Below are 19986 nucleotides of genomic sequence, written 5' to 3' on the forward strand. Positions count from 1 at the left end.
GCAGACACAGAATGGTATTCAGTGACATACTCTATGATGATTAGTGATTTGTCAGAACATTCTAATATGAAATGCTTTTTCTCTTGTCCGCAAGGAATCTCATCATATTTGTTTATCGTATGCATAATCGAAACCATTTGTTGGAATGTGTTAAATAAAATACTAGGTTGTCATGTTTTACATGAGTTTTTACATTGTTTCACGTTGTTTTTAATTTGGCATAGAGAGATCCGTTATTAGCCAAATCCTGTAAGTTGCTACAATTAAGGGTATGGTTTAACTGTTAGGTGAATGGGGAAGCACACACTATTTAGAATGAAAAGAATTAGATTTATCCCAAATCTCACTGAGTCAATTTAAAATATTCACAATTTGTAAATCTGTGAAGACATGAGGCTGGGAATACATACATTTCAAAGTTGATATTGTAAGGCATTAATATCATGTGTTCTGTTTAATATTTTTGTAACAAAAACTAGGTATAAATTCCCCTTTGTGTCATTTTATTCATACTAGAAAATAAAATGTTTGAAAATTGGCACATTTATGCTATGAATGATTATCAATTGTTTTCATTCTTTATAGAAACACATAGTTCCTTTCAGTGTGTTCTTCCTTTATTAATTTGCTTGTGATCTGGCATTTTTTTTTTTTTTAGATAAAGGGCTCACAGGAGGCACATCCATTTGACTGAAAGGTGTTTAAACAATTAACGATTTCCTCATATGATGATACATGATGTATCTTTTAATTAGTTTATTGTAACAGTAACAGAATGATTTATGGTTCTCATGTTCTTCCTTTCAGGTCTTGGATGAGTTCTGCAATGTGAAATTCTGCTTAGATGCCAGCCAACCAGATGTAGGCAGCTGGCTCAAGTACATCAAGTTTGCTGGATGCTATGATCAACACAATCTTGTGGCGTGCCAGATAAATGACCAGGTATGTTGTAAATATTTTTCTGACTTTCTTTTAGAGTTTTAAGTTATCAGTGAAGCCTGAAGAATAAAAATAACTGTGAGCCACAGTAGAACCTGGTGGCCTATAGGCTCTTGTGTTAAAAGGTAAAGCACAGATGTACGTGAGATGCAGATTACAGTCATTTTAACTTACATCCTTTTTGAGTGCTTTGCTTTTTATCATGAATAACAGAGGTGAAATTAGCTTACAATTATTTTTTACATAAACGTGGGATGGCAGGTTGCTTTTTATCAGCTCTATCAGCAACAGGAAGAAAGCTAAGATGCAGCTAGTTAATCGAGAATTCAAGAATGAGATGATGGGAAAATTAGAGGTAAGATTCTCAAAGAAACACTCTACATGGTTGGCGAATACTGTAATGTAGATCTGTATCGATATACGATGTCCTGGATAAGCAAGCGTACCTTAATATGATCTGTGCATCCTTTCAATGGAGGTTAATCATATGCTTTGATTTTTCTTTGTGCTTAATGAACAATTAGACTATTAGAGCATTAACTAGTTGAACTGGAATCGTTCATGCCCATGGCTTGGTTTTTGTGAATCTTTTCGACAAGGTTAAATCTGTCATCAGTTCATGATGATAACCTTTGGAAGAACTTACTAGAAAGTTTGCATTTAAACATCTTATTTATCACATTAATTGTACAAATAAATAATTACCCCAAATCCAGTGATTTTTAAAAATATTATATCAGAATGATTACCTGGACTATTCTTGTAAGAAGGTCAAATTAGAAACAAAGCTTCAATTATAAATTGTTTCCGAAAGTAATGCCCAAGCCAGATTTAGAATGTTAAAAAAAGTTCTGTTTTGGTTTTTTTTTTTTTTAATTTTTCCAGCTTCTGGCTTATTCAACTGCCTGAATTGTATAGGAAACATTAACAATTTCCACTATCAGCCATGGTAAAAATCAGGAATCGTTCAACTTTAAATAGCAAATGCAAAAAAATAAAGAAGATAAAAGTTGACTGTTTACTCTCTCCTTGTTCCCGCTCTTTCTTTTTGGCCAAAAATTTTAAATAGCTTTATTGATTAAGGAAAGCATCGTATCAGAAAGTCTATGGGTTATTTTTCAGGTAAGAAATCATATATAATATTCAATTGTGTTTTCAACAAGGAAATAAGTGATAGAAAACAATCCAAAGCACCATATGTGGGAGAGAGGTTAAATTTAATAATGAAATAAACCTGATTATTATGGCATAATGTATAGTTCTAATTATTTTCTAGCTTCACAAGGTATTTATATTAATTTAAAAAACTAATAACCAAATGCCCTCATCATTGTGATAATAAATTCTTTTTGGGAATATGGTCGAAGGGAGTACAATTTAGTCTTTCTAATATTTACATCTCCCTGAGTTGATGCCAGAAACGCTGTTGGTGGATTTTTCTTTTTTTTTATTCATTGGAAGATTTTTATTTATTTTGGCCTACTTTTGAGATGGGCAAAAGTATGGATTCCATAGCTTGTTATCGCACTAGTTTCTGAATTCAATATGGTAATCTTAAAGCATGCATTTTGTAAAGCAAGCTGTCAGCAAAGGGAAATTCCCAAGAAGTGTTGGTTCAAACCTTGATAAGCACTAATGTGTTTACTTTCTGAAACGGTGTACAGTGTAAAATGATTTATCAAGAAAGCATAAATCCAATTTTGAACCCTTGAATCCTAAATTGAATATTCCTGAAAGTATTCTTTCTCTGGTAAATCTTTCTAAGGTAGCAAAACATGTACCAAATGACACAACTGTAAAATTGATATTGCATGGTCAAGTAAGGGAATCCATAAATAAGAAAAAAAATTATTTGAACCTGGGCCAGAATTTATTGCTATTATATGCATGTTTGTACATATAGGTGTGTAGTTGTCCATATGTATACAATAATATGCACTTCACTGTACCTAACTTGAAAGGCTATGTAGCCTTTGGGCTATAACTAGATGCATATATAAGTTTGGGACTCTATATGTATATCATCCTCTTTAATGCAGTGAACATAGGAGGCCCAATATAACTCTGATGTGTGAACCATTGGTTGGGCCAACTAAGAGTGAAGGACCTGACTAAACAGTTTCTCAGGTCTGTTGTTTCATTCTGCTTCCACGAGGGATAGAACCTGCCAAACGGTGAAGGGACGCTACTCATCTCACATGATGAACACCCTTTTGTGTGAGAAATTATTTACTATTGAGGCGTGGACATAGACACTTCATCAGGAGTAGTAGTTGAGGGCTAATTACTTAAATTCACCTGTAAAGTTCACAAGCAAATATATATGCATTGTAAATGAAATAGTAAAGGGTATTGTCACTCAGATTCTTAAGTTGAGCCCAAGCTTAGAGTATAAAATTTGAGCTGTTTGAAAGGTAGGAATCAACCCTACAGTATTAGAGGCAAGATTTCTTTTCACTGTCTAAACTGTAATCTAAAGTTTAGATTACATAGTGTAATCTAAACACTATGTGAAGCAGGACAGTCAACTGGAAAAAAATGTACCCCAAATTTTTGAAGCTATATTCAGTAGAGAAGAGGCTAGGGAAGAGTTTTTCCACCCATTCTTGTGTTTGAGGTTGTTTCACCACTTTGAGTCAGTTCTGTAAAAGGTATGGAGTTCTTTCTTCTAACAGTATAAATGAGCTTTCTAAGAACAACAGCTTGATAATAGTGGGATAAAGTCAAAATAAGTATTTTTATTACAACTCACTTTTGATTGGGGGTGGGGTAGAGAAGTGCTCTAAGGTAATAGTATTTTTTTGTTGTTGTTTTGGCTTAAAATGAAGTTGCTTTAAGATTTCTCTATGCTATCCTTATCTTCTGTCATGTCTCATGAGTTCCAAAAATGAGGAGTTAGGTGAGAATAGTAAAAATTCCCCAAATAGTTCCTTTTCCTAATTTCCTAAACTCACTTTCTCCATCTGGTTTGCTACGGGTCCTGCAACTATTATTTGCTTTCAACATGTTTTTTAGCTGACAAGTGTGGATTTAATGGTAGCTTTTCTCTCTACTATCCTAACTTGAAAGGCTAGAATTGATTATTTTTAGAAGTCTGTTTCATTTGATTTTTAAAAATGGTTATACTCATGCTTTTAGAGTTAGAAATCCTAAAATATTGGTATTCCAACCAAACCATAATTTCTAAGTAGGTGCAGATTTTGACTGATGTCCTTATTCTCCCTAAAAATATAGTAATAACTACAGTAATTTGTCTTTTAAAAGAAACTCATGCCAAATACAGTAGTAAATTGAGGCCACAGTCATACTCAAATTCTAAAATACTTGAGTTTAAAAAGTCACTACTATTTACGTTTGAAATACCAATTATTATCATTAACTGCTAGTAGACCTCTGACAGCTTCACATATCTATAATGCTGAAGAATTGTTTTCAGAAAAAAGTAATAGTCAAGGATTCATTTTGTTTCACATAAGAATACCAAGTGATCTTTGTATTTTCAATTAGATGTTGGAAAAATATATTTGTGTAAATATATTAGGCTAAATTATATTCCGCTAGAGTAGGTGGTGAAGGATTGGGCGTGAAGAGAAGGAGGTAGGTAAACAATGAAAATCTCTTTCAAATCAAAATCCAACTATAGATGAATCCTTTCCATTTTAGTTGATGACAGTATATTTTGCAATTTTACAAGTCAGTTAGTGGAAATGTCAGGTTAGTAGTTGTATTACTCTGCTCTCCTTCTTCCTTTTTTCTCCCTTCTCCTCTTCTCCCTCCCTCCCACTCCTCATCCTCCATGGCCCCCTTCACCCAAATACACTTTAGCTAGTTGAGAGAGTAAAACAATGAGTGTAATCAGCCCTTTTATGCAATTCAAACAATGATAATTCTTTTCAGGACTATGCCTGCAGAGACTGTTAAGGCTTGTTTTTTATTCATACATTAACCTTTTTCACAAATTCATTTTGAGAAGCAGAGAGGTGAAGGATCTTTCGTAAGGTTCTTAAGGCTGAATTCATTTAAATTGTTTTTAGATTTACATAGTCTTGCCTTTTCCCTACTGGAAATTAAGCTTGATTGCTGGGTGTGGCCCTCCAGCACAACATTTTAAAATGTATGCATTCTACCCCTATAAACTAAAATGATTTAACTCAATGAACTAGCCTGTCCTGACATGGCCTCAGATTGGAATGAAGTTTTCAGAAACCTAAGACATTCCTAATCTTGCCATTCACACAAGGTGATAAGTCTTTTTATTTTTTAACAGAACCCTGACAGCTGGCGTTTAGTCAGCACATAAAATAAGTCTGCTGTTCACAAAGAAAAAAAAAAGAAATGTGTTGATGAGCGATTATCTAGTACCCAATGTATATTTTCAAGAAATAATATATAGCATAATAAATACCAACTCCGGTCAAAAAAGAATACAAGGCTATAATTCACTCAGTGGAGGCTGCCAACTCCGTTGTGGTTTATGAATGGTAGCAGGATTCTTGTCATGTATTCATTTTGGGACATACATTGTTCTAGTTTGTGATTTACCTTATGAAATTTAAACTACTTCCGGGACTGCCTTTGCTAGATTGGCCAACTAACTTGCCCTCTCTCCTAATTCCATGTCAGTTGAATTAATGTGACATTAGAATAGTTCACTTCAGTAGACTGATTGGGCTCAATTATCAAGTTCTTTCCTTTTGCTTATTTTGAAAATGTTCTGTTTCTCCATATATTTTGATAATTGATCTGAACAACCATGCAGGTTTGTGGACTCTAGACCAAAACCATCACTGATGGGCCTTCAGTTAGTCAATACCTACTTATACTGTTATTATATTAGTTGCTCATCCTTTGGATCAAGCTCCATCACGGTTTGCATGATCTCTTTTGATGTAACAAATATTCCTTTATTTAATTTCCTTTGGTTTCCAGAGAACATCAAACTTCTTTTGCTTTATTTTTCCAAAATGAATGCCAGTGAGCTCTTCATGATTGCCACTAAGCTGGTCTTTGGAGTGGGTCACACACTCAAGAATACCTTCTTTTACATCAGAACGATACTATGTCTCCTTGACACTCAGGCAGCTACTTGTCAAGCACAGGCAGAAAAGATGCTTTTCCACTTTCCCCTGCCCAGTTAATTCTTCTCATCTAAAGGTCAATTTACCATTTAGGGCTACATCTTGATACACGAGCCCACAGCAAGAACATTATAATGGAAAGCTATCCATTATGAATTGAACTATTGGAAAGAGAGGCTGAGACATCCACTCTTGTGGTGGAATTGTACTTCACAATTTGTATCATAATTTTCAACTTTATAAATTAAACTCAGAACACATACAGGCATACTGACACATGCCTTCCATAGCATGGAACCCCAGAGATTTCTGGGCAACATCCATACAGTATAAGCACGTGGACAGATGCCTCAGGAAGAACCCAAGACTATTCACCAGGCTCATAATAAACACCTGAGGATCTTTAAGGGTAATGCAAAATGACAGTGTCTAAGGTCCAAGGCCAGGTAAACTGATCTTCAGTTAGGTAAGGGATCAAGAGGAAGTTGAATGTGCAATTCAATTACTTAAGCATTATAAACCACAGGGTTAATCTAATAAATCACCCTGCTTTGTCTACAGAATGCAGAGTTGTCCTTTCAATTTTTTCAGAAGCATGACAATGCTACTGGAGAAAAAAAAAAAGCAACAATGTTCAATGCAATAGTTACGGTATCTTCCCTGGCTAAACTATTTCACTGTCTGTATCACTAGTATTTCCTCTCAGTTTGCATATAGACTAGACCATGGTTTTAATAATCAGGTAGATTCTTGGCTTGGGTTTCTTATTTTTCTCAGGCTTTTTTGCGAATTTTCCAACCTGGCTGCCACATTTCTTTATCTTTGGTGTCTCATCACCATACCTATTTTACCTCCAGCTATTTACAACTGAGGGGGGGCTTGATCATTTTATTTTTTAGGGTGATACAGAAGGCATTACAGACTCTTCCTTCCAGGGGCTGAAACATTTAAGATGTTAGCCCAATCCTAAACTTGGACTTCCCACATTGCTACAGGTACCATGGGAGATCCTGGCAATTGTTTTCTAGGGCTGTTGTGTAAGCAAACATTACAGCTGAAGGCAGACCCAACTGAATATTATTTCTCTGCAGTATTCAGGCTGACAGATGTGTTCATATCAACTGTTGACTTTGTTCAGATATGAAAACTAAATGTCACCTTTTTTTTTGAACTGGTATCATAATCTTAAACCTTTCCCAGGCAGCTGAATGGCAAATTGAATGATGTTATAGTAAATAAAAAAAATCAGACAAAATGTTTTGGCTTTCAATAGAACAGGCAGAAATCGACATCAAACTTCAAAGTGAATAGGCAGCAGCAGTTTGAAAAAGTTGTCTCTCAATACAGATTTCACAGGGAGTGCATTTCTCTATTATTTCAATTATTACAACTTCCTGAATAGGTTGAAGGTCATTCATAATTCACGCTTCTGTCATCTTTAGACATGCCAAATGTAGTCTATTAAGCATAAATAAAACTGCTAGTGCCTGACCAGGAAAAGTAAACTGGGATTCATAACAATGAGTCCTTGTTCATCTGTTTAAAAGTAAATGATGTGCCTTCTTTTTTTTATTTTCTGAACCAAATTTTTTTCTAGTTCGGTAAGATAAACATCTTGCTTTAAATTGATCCTGGCAAAGTAAAACAGACATCGAGGCAGTTCCAACAGATACTGGAAGTTTTTAAAATTTCGTAGTACAGTAGAAACCCCTAAATTGAAATTTCCAAATACAAGAAGCAAAATCATGAATATGATACAGGTTTGGGCTAAACCACAGATCTGACAGTGTATAGCAGAATTAGTCTAAAAATAATTTAGAGCCAATTAACTTTCCTGTCAAAGGGCTTCTGATGGTTCATGTGTTGATCTTTAATAAAGCAAAACAAAACAGCATGTTTGCATGTTAGTTACAGAATAAGGACCGTTATTTTTCCACCATCAATGTAAATACTGGTTTTGGTATCCATTTTTAGGGAAAGACCATAAGATTTTACAAATAGATTTTCAGAAAAAAACTTGTAATATACAATATAAATTTAATTTCATCAGTAGTAGTGTAGTAGGGGTGATATTCATTGCATGCCCACTAGTTGCAGTACATGTTTTATTCAGTCAATCGTATATATTGAGTGCTTACTGTGTGCAGAGCACTGTACTAAGCGCTTAGATTGTGAGCCCCCTGAGAGACAGGGAGCATGCCCAATTTCCACCTGTTTATTCTTTCCCAAGGTTTAGTACCCTGCTGTGCACACAATAAGTGCTTAATAAATATGATAATTACTACTTGTACTAAGAGCTTAAGAAAGTACAACAGAAGGAAATGGCATACTCCCTGCCCACAAGGAGTTTACAATCTAGTGGAGGAGATAGACATTGAAAAGTATTAAATAAGATAACCAGAATAAATATTAAATATATTCATTTCATTCATTCAATTGTATTTATTGTGTGCAGAACATGTACTAAGTGAGAAAGTACAATACAACAATAAACAGTGACATTCCCTGCCCATAGTGAGCTCACAGTCTAGAGTGGTGGGACACAGACATCAGTACAAATAAATCAAATTACAATTAAGTACATAAGTGATTGGGGCTGGGAGGGGGGAAGAGCAAGGGAATGACTCAGGGCAACGCAGAAAGGAGTGGGAGATGAGGTAAAGTGGGATGACCCTAGATGAACAAAAGGTTTACTGTAGTCTGCTTTAATGCATCATTTTAACAGAAATCTAACAAGGTTCTATGTAGATTTCAGAGTAGTAAGCCAATGGATTTTACTTTTTGCAGAAAAATGGGAAGTTAATTTATATGGTTTTTTTGACAGTCATGGGTATGATTTCAGAGTTCAAAACTTTCCTAATTTATAATTTTAAGGTCATTACTAACTCAATATAAATAGATAAATATATGCTTTTCCATTGATTAATGATTATAAATTTCAAATGATTGAAGCGAGCTCTTGAATTAGGATTTATTTCAAAAAGGTCCATGGGACTCAGATGAAAGCAATAGTGAAAATAGACCTAGTGTTTGTTTGTTTATTTTTTACAACAGAATGAGAATAGGGTATAGGTACAGTGGCGTGTAGTTGCAAGATTAATAATTTCTACTTGTTCAGCTCCTCTTCTTGAGACTGCCAAAGGGCTTATAGATAAACTGAAGGACAGTGGGGTATGCACTTTTTGGGGGAAGAAAGAGAGAGAGAGAGGAATTAGACTCACTGAAAAGTAAAATAAGAACAGACGTAATAGCCTCATGAATGGAACAGTAGTCTGCTAAAATATTTTTTTCTTATATGAAAAAGATGAAAGAAGAAATTCTTGATATGTTAGCATTATAAAAAGTCTAAGTTTTATTGAGGGCCTAATCCACTATAGTTAAGATTAAGATTTTTAAGACTTCAGACTTCTGGATTTTTATTTGTATTTTTCAGATTTTAAGATCATTTTAAAATAAAGGCTTTTTCTATATCTTTGGAGACTGGCACTTTTTTTTTCCTCATAGCATCACAGAGCTGGAAAGGACTTCCAGAGACCAGTGAATCAAGGCCTGGGTCTCCCTTTTCCCAAAAGTGGGAATCTGTTCTGTTATTTCTAAATCATATCTGCCCAGGGATTAAATTGGATTTATCTGCAGGGCTTACATTGAGCAGAATCTCTCAAGATCTCAAATGATTTGTTTCTTTGGTCTTGTGGCCAGAGATGCTCATTGTTGGCAAGAAATAGAGAGGAAACCAATTCCAGTAGCTAGTAAAAACTCTTAGGGTAGTCCTTATATTTGCAAGTCATTTTATCCCTCCATCCACATTTTTTTTTTCTGTCAGACAAAAATCTGGCACTATTTTTGGTATAAACTTTTTGATCTTCTGAGGCTGAATTACCCCAGATCCCACTGAGATCTTACTCTATTGGCCAATAAAGGCAGTGGACTTCTCAGGAGAGCGTGATATTGTACATACAATTTGAGGGTATCAGAGGGCTCTTTATTGTCCTAACCTATTTTCTATGGTATTTGTTAAGTGCTTACTATGTGCCAGGCACTGTACTAAGCACTGAGGTAGATAGAAGATCATCAGGCAGGATAGAGTTCCTGTCTCACATGGGGCTCACGGTCTTAATCCCCATTTTAACGGAGGCCCAGAGAAGTGAAGTGAGCTGCCCATGGTCACACAGCAGTCAAGTGGCAGAGCTGGGATTAGAACCCAGGTCTTTCTGACTCCCAATCCCATGCCCCTTCCACTAGACCACAGTTATTTATATGGTGTATTCGCATAAGATAAATCTATCCAACTGAGGTCAATTTTCCTCAAAACATCAAGCTGTTCCATAAATTAATGGATTCTATGTTGGAAAAAAATGAGTGGGTTCTTAACCCAAGGAAGTATTATATTTAGGTTTAATTTATAAATATGTCCATCACCTTCTTTGGATTTTTGCGATGCTAAATATAATTCTACTCTCTTCCTGAAGATTTTAAGTTTTTATTTATCCTCTCGAACTCCGCATGTTTTTTTTAATTTCTAGAAAGCAGCCTATATCCCAAATCTACTATTTTTAAAATATGAGTTCATGCGGTTGTGAGGGGTAGGAAGAAAAAACCAAATTCCCTCAAGTCTCTTGGGTTCCCCCCGGGATCTTAGGGGACATCACTAAGATCACAAATTACATTGGCCTCTCAGAAAAGGATTAGTAGATTCCCAGGGGTTTAGTAGATGGACTTAGAGGTGCATTCATACCACTGTGTGGGGAATCATGCCCAGAATCTGCCTTGCCAGTCCTTTGCAAACCGTGCTTTCCTAACTAGCATCAAAATTCACTGAAAATTGAAAACACTCTGAAGTTAAAATCCACTCAGCTTTGCCGTCATGGCTTGGAATGTCACCTTTTACTCTAGTAAATAAGGCCAACGTCAACACGATATCATCGTCTACTTTCTCCATCCTTTATTTTTCTTTGTGAAATATGTCACAGGAAAATCATTTTCCTTAAAGGGACATTGCAGTTTTTCATCTGCAGTCCATCTAAAGATATTTTTCTCGTTTGCATTATCACCCTGCATTTTCATTCATTCTGTGACTGTCTTTGAAAAAATACATTGCCTGAGACAAAAATAGGATTGGGCAGTTATCAATAATATAGCAGCGCAAATAACTTCTGTTATCATAATACTTCCTTAAAAGCTTTTAGCATACATGTTAAGGTAGCATTCCCCAGCTAAGTCGATTGCAAGATTTTACTGTCTTGGAGGGCATTGTCTCTTTAACCTCCCTGTTTCCGAGAAGCCACTGCAAAGTTCTAATATGTCACAATTCAAATGTCAACATGCTGTTGGAAAGGAAGCTAATAAGTTAAACCTTTGAGAGATGCCAAGTAAAGAGGTGATTGAAATTGTTGAGAGAAGTCTATTGTGTTCTAAGGGGAAATAGAATTCCAGAATGAAACATGGTCCTTATAAGCATTTAACTAAGAGATAAAAAACAAAAAGTAAACACCCACATTAAAAAAATCCAATTGCTGATTGACCAGAACTGTTCCTGTGAGAACCTACCCCAAAGAAGAAAAAGGAGTCATCATCCTGACAGAAATGGGGGTTTAATGGTGAAAAAACACCAATGGTGAAAAGACATTAAATGCTTAATGGTGGTCAGGCAAATAGCAAACAGGAGGATTTGTGAATATTAAGACTGATGTTCTTCCTTTAGTCCTTCTGGTTCTACAAGAAGGTGATTTAGATAGGATCTTGGACTAGCTTGTAAAAGTGGGAGTTTAGCTTTATTTATATCACCACATTTTTCAGGGTAATTTTACTGCTAGCAGGCTTCAGGTGAGTGGAATGCAGTTTGCCAAACAAATCATTGAGAAAATGTTCTTCATTAAAGTATTTTAAGATATTTAACACATATTTCTCGTTGAAGGCTGCTTTTAGGAAAATAAACAACATGGTTTTAGGGCCATCTACTGGAATAAACTGGCATATACGTATATTTTTAAGTTCACATTTTGTAAATTGAGATTTGTCTTGGGGGAAAATAAAGAAAAATTGTTCAATTCATAGATTCAATCGCAAGTATAACGAGTGGTTCTAGGAAACCATAAAAGGGTTATTTTTTATGTTAGTCAATTTCCTCCGTTGGATTTGTGGAGTGGTTTATCAAAAAAATCACTTTCACATTGTAACTATACCCTAATAGAGTTTCTGAATCATCCCTTTTCTTTGAACGACATGCCATTTTGTGTTCCGGGACTGGGTGGGTAGCACTGAACAATTGGCGAGGGAAATGTCTCTCCTAGAAGATCCTCCCAAACACACCCATTGGCCTTCTGCAGTTGAAAAACCAGCGTTTGGAGGCTGCCCTGGAGTAGAATTTACTGTTAGAAAGAGGAGTGCTGACCATATTCATGGCTTGCATCAGTCATATGACCCAACTCAACTGTTCTGACCTTGATCACTCATACCATTGTAAATTCTAGTCTGGAGAGCCAGCTCAAACCTTGCTTTTATTAGCTGTGGAAAACACGGGAGACAGTGTTTTCAGGTTCTTGCCAGAGTAGATTTAATTAGGGCCTTGGATCTCACATCGTTTGTCTGAATAGAGGGAGATGGAGCTGGGAACTGACTTTTTTTCATCTGATGGTGGAAAGGGAAATGTTGGAGTGTGACGGAAACCGGTATCCTTAAAGGAGAGAATATTAAAATCCTCAAAGACACAATGATGAGAAAGGCCGATTATCTTGCCTGCTGCTTTCTCTACTTTTTCTTATAACGACCACTGCATATAATGTCAACTTTCGTAAGGCTGCCCCATCTACCTGGACGCCCAGACCATTTGTCAGAGACTATGCTTCCTACTGCCCATGTATTTGGCTGAAGCTGGCATGACTGAAAGAATACTTTCTCATGCCCATGAATTCTGTGACCGCTAAATGTAAATCTGTATATCCTGCATTATGGGCATCATAATCCTATTTGTGGATCTGCCAGAAATTTCACTTATGAATGATTTGCAAGTAGGCTGTGAATTTTTGAAATATTTGTGAATTGGCATGAGATACTCTGCTCTCCATTTGTGCCAGCAGTGTTTTGCTCTTTTGTTGCTTAGCCCACAAAGAAAAAAATGCTTTATATTTTCCATATCCAAGGGAGAAAAGGTGATACCAATGAAAAATCATTGGATAAGAATTGTCCTCTCTTGATATCCACTTTTTTTATTCTTGTTTAATTTGTTTTTTTCAGATATTCTACAGAGTGGTAGCAGACATTGTGCCTGGGGAGGAGCTCTTATTGTTCATGAAGAGTGAAGAATATTCACATGAAGCAATGGCTCCTGATATTCATGGTTAGTAACTTCGTATAAGAGGCAAGGGTGCCGTGACTATTTGTAGAATAGGCACTGATTATGACTACGAATCAAGCAAAAACTCCTCACTCTCGGCTTCAAGGCTCTCCATCACCTTGCCCCCTCCTACCTCACCTCCCTTCTCTCGTTTTCCAGCCCAGCCTGCACCCTCCACTCCTCTGCTGCTAACCTCCTCAATGGGACTCGTTCTTTCCTGTCCCGCCATCGAGCCCTGGCCCACGTCCTTCCCCTGGCCTGGAATGCCCTCCCTCCACAAATCCACCTAGCTAGCTCTCTTCCTCCCTTCAAAGCCCTACTGAGAGCTCACCTCCTCCAGGAGGCCTTCCCAGACTGAGCCCCCTTTTTCTTCTCCTCCTCCCCATCCCCCCCGCCCTGCCTCCTTCCCCTCCCCACAACACTTGTAAATATTTGTACAGATTTACTACACTATTTTATTTGTACATATTTACTATTCTATTTATTTTGTTAATGATGTGCATATAGCTTTAATTCTATTTGTTCTGAGATTTTGACACCTGTCTACGTGTTTTGTTTTGTTTTCTGTCTCCCCCTTCTAGACTGTGAGCCCATTGTTGGGTAGGGACCATCTCTTTATGTTCCCGACTTGTACTTCCCAAGTGCTTAGTACAGTGCTGTGCACACAGTAAATGCTCAATAAATACGATTGAATGGATGAATGATTTACCATAGATTCATTCTTTCATTCATTCAATCGTATTTATTGAGCACTTACTGTGTGCAGAGCACTGTACTAAGTGCTTGGGAAGTACAAGTTGGCAACATATAGAGACGGTCCCTACCCAACAGTGGACTCACAGTCCAGAAGAATTAATACCATCAAATTGAGCAAATACTAACTAGAGCCATGCCTGGTACCAGGTAAATTTTTTGAGCACCTCAATTTTTGGCTGATTTTGACTGATTCTAACCTTGGATCTGTAAATGCTGTTTGAGAACTAATAACCACAATGCTGTTTATCCCACCTTTCCCTGTAAGAGTCCACATTAATTTTTCTCACTGATTACTTACTAACCTATGTATTTTTTTTCACAAAATTGGGCATATCCTCAAGATTTTGTGGAAATTGTCAGTTTATGATCAAGCACTGTGAAAATAAACAGGTGCTCAATTCTTAATCTATTGATTTTCTTAACAGAAGAACGCCAGTATCGCTGTGAGGATTGTGATCAGCTCTTTGAATCTAAAGCTGAACTAGTGGATCACCAGAAATTTCCATGCAGCACGCCACACTCAGCATTTTCCATGGTAGAAGAGGATTTTCAACAAAAACTCGAAAGTGAGAACGATCTCCGGGAGATGCATGAAATCCAGGAATGTAAAGAGTGTGATCAAGTCTTTCCAGATTTACAAAGGTTAGAAGTGATATTTTTACACCATAAATGCTTTATTTGAAATAACTTAAAAATAGGAAATGCGGACTAGTTCATTCTGAAGTTGAGCTACTTAGGCATTCATTTCATTTCCCAGAACATAATACCCCTAACTTCCCAGGATAATTGTTAGGATCACATTTAGAATCTTTTTGAATGGTTATGATGAATTGTGTTAATATTAAGATGAGACAGTGTCTTAGAGCTTACAAAGGCAAAGTTAAGTAAGCAAAAAGGTCAAATTTGCCCTTGTGTGAAATCTCATCTAAAAATTGATTCATGACTACAGTGAAATAATGGCATTGCCACAGAAAGAGTTCCTGAACTCTGTGAACTATTTGGATTCAACACAAATTAAGGACAAAGATCATTACCTTGAGAAAAATAGAGAAAAGGACCAGACTTTGATAGGCCAGGATCATTGTCTGGATATGTATGTGGGTTAAAGATGAAGACATTGCACAAAAAAGGAGGAAAAAAGGAAATACATACAAGTATCAGCTGTAATACCGTATAATCAATTTTAAACAATTTTTACAAAATGCCTCATCAAAGGAAGCTGAAACAAATTTGACACGGTGAATTCAGTTGTGGCTAGTCAAATAAAAGTTCCCTACTCAGGCATTTTTGTAAACCCGGTGTGGTCAGAGATTATCTCTCTTTATTGCTGAATTGTACCTTCCAAAGGCTTAGTACAGTGCTCTGCACACAGTAAACACTCAATAAATATGATTGAATGAATAAAAATAGAATTTTAGTGAAACAACAAAATGCTTTTAAATTACTACTGCATTGTTAATTAAAATTGGGCCTCACATCCTTTATGAGATTTTCCTACATGTGCAGAATTTATTTACCTGTCATTATCATGGCATTGGGTTAGGCAAAATATATTAACACCTTGTTATAGTTATTTTTTAAAGAAACGTTACCAGGAATTTTAATGTGACAGAAATGCTATAACCTTGACTTTTACCCTGAATAATCCCTTATAGTCCATTCATTTATTCAATCGTATTTATTGAGCACTTACTGTGTGCAGAACACTCTACTGAGTGCTTGGGAAGTACAAATAGGTATCATATAGAGACAGTCCCTACCCAAAAATGGGCTCAAAGTCTAGAATGGGGAGACAGACAACAAAACAAAACAGGTAGATAGGTGTCAATACCATCGGAATAAATAGAATTATAGCTGTATACACATCATTAATCTTCATTGATCATCCTCCGGGAGAGATCTACCCTGCCTCCTCCTCTAGACTGTAAGATCATTCTGGGCAGGGAATGTGTCTACCAGCTCCGTTATATTGTAGTCTCCCACATGTTTAGTATCGTGCTCTGCACCAGTAAGCACTCAATAATTATGATTAATTGACTGCAGTAAAGTGAATTTGAATAACTTTGTCCAAGGACATTCTGCAGTCAAGTAGTAGGATTAGAACTGATGTCCTCTGATTACTCGTTGTGGGCAGGGAATGTGTCTGTTTATTGTTGTATTGTACTCTCCCAAGCACTTAGTATAGTGCTCTGCACATAGTAAGCACTCAATAAATACAGTTGAATGAATGAATGAATGATTTGCCAGGTCTCTGTCCTCTCCACTAATCCACTCTGCTTCCCCCCAGCTTTGAAAAGTTTAGGAATTTACAGGTTGAGATACTGAGAGAAGAAGGAAGAGAACTTTTTGTATAAGCATATTATGGGCAGGGAGCGTGTCTACCAACTCTGTTATATTTTACTTTCCCAAGTGCTTAGTACAGTGCTCTGCACAGAGTAAGCCCTCAATAGATACAATTCATTGAATATGATGACTGTACTACTGCCTAGTTGACAAAATATTTCAACAAGCTCTGAGAGGTGAACACTAAGAGCATTCATGATGATCCAGTCTTTAACCTTTTTTTAGCAAGTCAAGATTACTTAGTCTTTCAAATCTAAAAAAAAAAGTTGTTATGTGTGAGCAAAAGACTGTCTGTTTCAGATCACAGATTCAGACAGACAGTGTAGGTGAAAAGCTTGGATCCACATTTCACTGTAATGTGGAGATAAAAGATAAATCATTCAATATGCTTTGTCCCAACTCTTCTTTTTCATTTTAGTTCATGTAGTGTTCATTTCGAGGTTACATAGAGAGTTTCCTGAGTTTGTATCATGCTCCTAATTTAGTAGCCCATCTCATGGCATGGGAGGACCTTGAAAGCTTTTGAATGCCTCCCTATAGGTTTTTAAGATTCTTCTACTTATTGTCTTTATAAGAACCTGAAGTGGTATTGATGAAATGTGATTCTTTTATTGGCCGTAAACACAACTAGACTGAGGAGCTAACTCTCTGTCCAACCTCTAGGCTAGCTTAATACAATGATAATATTGCACATTTATTTCCAAACACTTTTCTACATATTTGGATGTGCCTGTTATTATCCATGTATGCCCACTATAAACGTTGTTTTCTCCCATCCCATCCTCCTTCCCATCCACCCTCACTTTCTTGATTGCAAGTAGGAACAACAATTATGCAATTTCAATTATATGCCTGATCTTTTCCACAGTGCCCTACTGAACCGATTATTATCTTAACAGCTTGGAGAAACACATGCTGTCACATTCGGAAGAGAGAGAATACAAGTGTGATCAGTGTCCCAAAGCTTTTAACTGGAAGTCCAACTTAATTCGTCACCAGATGTCACATGACAGTGGAAAGCACTACGAATGTGAAAACTGTGCCAAGGTACAGTGAATTTGTTAGCTGTTCGGCAACTCTAATCCTCCTGTCTATCAATCTGTCATAGCTGCATCCTTTTTGTGTTATAGAAAAACAACATTAAGTAGGAAACTATAAATACTGTGAGAAAGGTAGTCTGAATATAGAAATGTAGAAGGCATTAAAACAGTGTAGGGTGCTTTGTGGATATCCTACTATTTTTGTAAGGGAGGAAGCAAAGCTTAATGGTAAGTTCCAGATGAGGTGTCAGACATTCTGGGTCTATTCCTGGCCTCAGCACTGATGGGCTGGCATGAGATTTTTTAAAAGAGTTATGTGAGGTGAGAATTTGGCCTGATATGCAATGCCATAAATTTTTTAAACCTAATAGCACCTTGTGAGGATGTTAGAGCTGGTTTTGTGGTCTTGGGATTTTCTTTTCAGATGGAATGAGAGACTTTGGATATCCCCAAACTTTTCTGCAAAATATCCAATCATACACTCTATCCATCTGAGAGTCTAGGTAAGCTAGTGAGGACTTTGGTGAGCACAGAATCTGCGACAGTGGGTGCTTCTCATGTTCTACAAGAGTATAAAGAAAGAAACCCCTTAAGGAAATAGCTCATTAACTGTTTGAACTTTGAGAGGTACCTGAAGTTGATGAATTTCAAATCAACACCAATAATTATCTCCTCATTTTGCCTTTGTGAATAGAAAAATAAAAGATGTGAAATAATGTTTCTAATCAAAGGTTTTCTAAGTTTTCAGTATTGTAAACATAGTCCTTTCATTTTCAAATACGCTACCGGTAGAACAATTTGATATTTATTTTTCTATGGGCAAGAATTCTGTACAAGTGATATGAGGCTTAGAGGGTTGAGCATTCTGCAATGGGAATGATTCTGCGTTATTTCAGAAGGCAATGTCCAGACAGCCAAGCTGAAACCTCTGTCTCTAGGTGCCTCTTTATCTGGATGGTCAAAATTTCAAAATTCTGATACCAGTATATCAGTGCTTAACAGCGAAGGAGCCAAAAGAGTAGTGTGGTACAGTGAAACAGATATTTTAGTTTGGTTAATTTAAAAGCCCTATTCCTAGGAGTCGTAAACATTTTCATGGCAGGGAAGCAGCATAGCTTAGTGGAAAGAGCCCGGGCTTTGGAGTCAGAGGTCATGGGTTCAAATCTCGGCTCTGCCAATTGTCAGCTGTGTGACTTTGAGCATGTCCCTTAACTTCTCTGTGCCTTAGTTACCTCATCTGTAAAATGGAGGTTAAGACTGTGAGCCCCCATTGGGACAACCTGATCACCTTGTAACCTCCCCAGCACTTAGAACAGTGCTTTGCACAGAGGAAGTGCTTAATAAATGCCATCACTATCATATACCCTGCTAATTTCTTATTTTTAGAATAATTTGCTTTTTCTTTGCTCTCTAAAAAATACACTCCCCCTCCTCTCATCTCACCTCCCTGCAAAAAAAAAAAAATCTTGCATTGTTTTGCTGGTTTCCTATGGTCTCTCCTTGAGTTAAGTGTCCTGATTAATCAGTACTCATTTCCTAGCAGGTTTTCACGGATCCTAGCAACCTGCAGAGGCACATTCGCTCCCAGCATGTTGGGGCTCGGGCTCATGCTTGCCCAGAGTGTGGCAAAACTTTTGCCACTTCATCAGGCCTCAAACAACACAAGCACATCCACAGCAGTGTCAAGCCTTTTATCTGTAAGTTTTTAACTCACCATCTCTCCTTACCGCGTCTGTCTCTTCTCAAAAAAGTCACTGTGTTCAGGGGAGAGGAATGACTGAATGAGCAGCTACAGTAGCTATTTATAGTTTCAATTGGCAAAGTTGTTTCTATGTAATATTCCTCTCCTAACCAGATCTGTTGTGTTTCACATATAACCCCTAGAGGGATCTTTTTTTTAAAAGATAAAATCAGTAGCACGAGGGAGTGCTTAGGTAGCTTGGGAAAAGTATATCTTAAAAAATAAACAAAAGTCTCTAAGGGCTTTGGGATTTTAGGCAGACAGCAAAATGTGCTTGACACTGGAATTAGGCACTGTTTCGAAAATGCCAGTTATTCCATTTTAACTAAGATGATGTGGAAGATGGTTGAACTGCAGCTGAAAGATATTTTTTTCTCTCATGGGGAAAAGAAAAGCCAAAGATAAACATGCTTTTCAATCTACAAGCTTTTACCGTGATGTTGCTTTTGTAGCTTTTTCTCTCATTCCTTATCCCATCAAAGTAGCATTATAGAAGAGGCACATTTTTGTGCACCATCTTCTTCCTCATGACTTAGCTGAAGAATGGATCCATAATGTGAATTTTGAGCCACCCTCTATAGATATGTAAATTATTTTTTTCCCCTTTGCTCACTTCTTTCAGCTATCTTACCCAAATTCAACCCCAAAGCATTTCCCTAGAGAATTTTAGTTCATCTGACTTATAACTTGGCACTTCTAGTTGATAGGAAATTGAAGACCAAACTGATAAGATGCAGGCAAATTTTTGATCCAAAT

General features: G+C 36.7%; 1 protein-coding gene across 2 annotated transcripts in view; it reads left to right on the forward strand.

Annotated features, from left to right (window-relative positions):
- Window positions 1–815: 815 nt before the first annotated feature.
- MECOM (MDS1 and EVI1 complex locus) overlaps window positions 816–19986 on the forward strand; it is a 61605-nt gene continuing 42434 nt past the window's right edge. The window contains exons 1-5 of one of the 2 annotated variants that reach the window (XM_038751304.1): window positions 816–942; window positions 13251–13353; window positions 14532–14748; window positions 17349–17496; window positions 19030–19186. In XM_038751304.1, the coding sequence (XP_038607232.1) occupies window positions 13305–13353; window positions 14532–14748; window positions 17349–17496; window positions 19030–19186 (571 nt within the window). In that variant the 5' untranslated portion in view covers window positions 816–942; window positions 13251–13304. Of the gene's footprint in view, window positions 943–13250; window positions 13354–14531; window positions 14749–17348; window positions 17497–19029; window positions 19187–19986 lie in introns of those variants that run through there. The other variant, XM_038751312.1, reaches the window with a different exon arrangement.

Source organism: Tachyglossus aculeatus, chromosome 1 (genome assembly GCF_015852505.1).
Source record: "Tachyglossus aculeatus isolate mTacAcu1 chromosome 1, mTacAcu1.pri, whole genome shotgun sequence".
Lineage (NCBI taxonomy): Eukaryota > Metazoa > Chordata > Mammalia > Monotremata > Tachyglossidae > Tachyglossus > Tachyglossus aculeatus.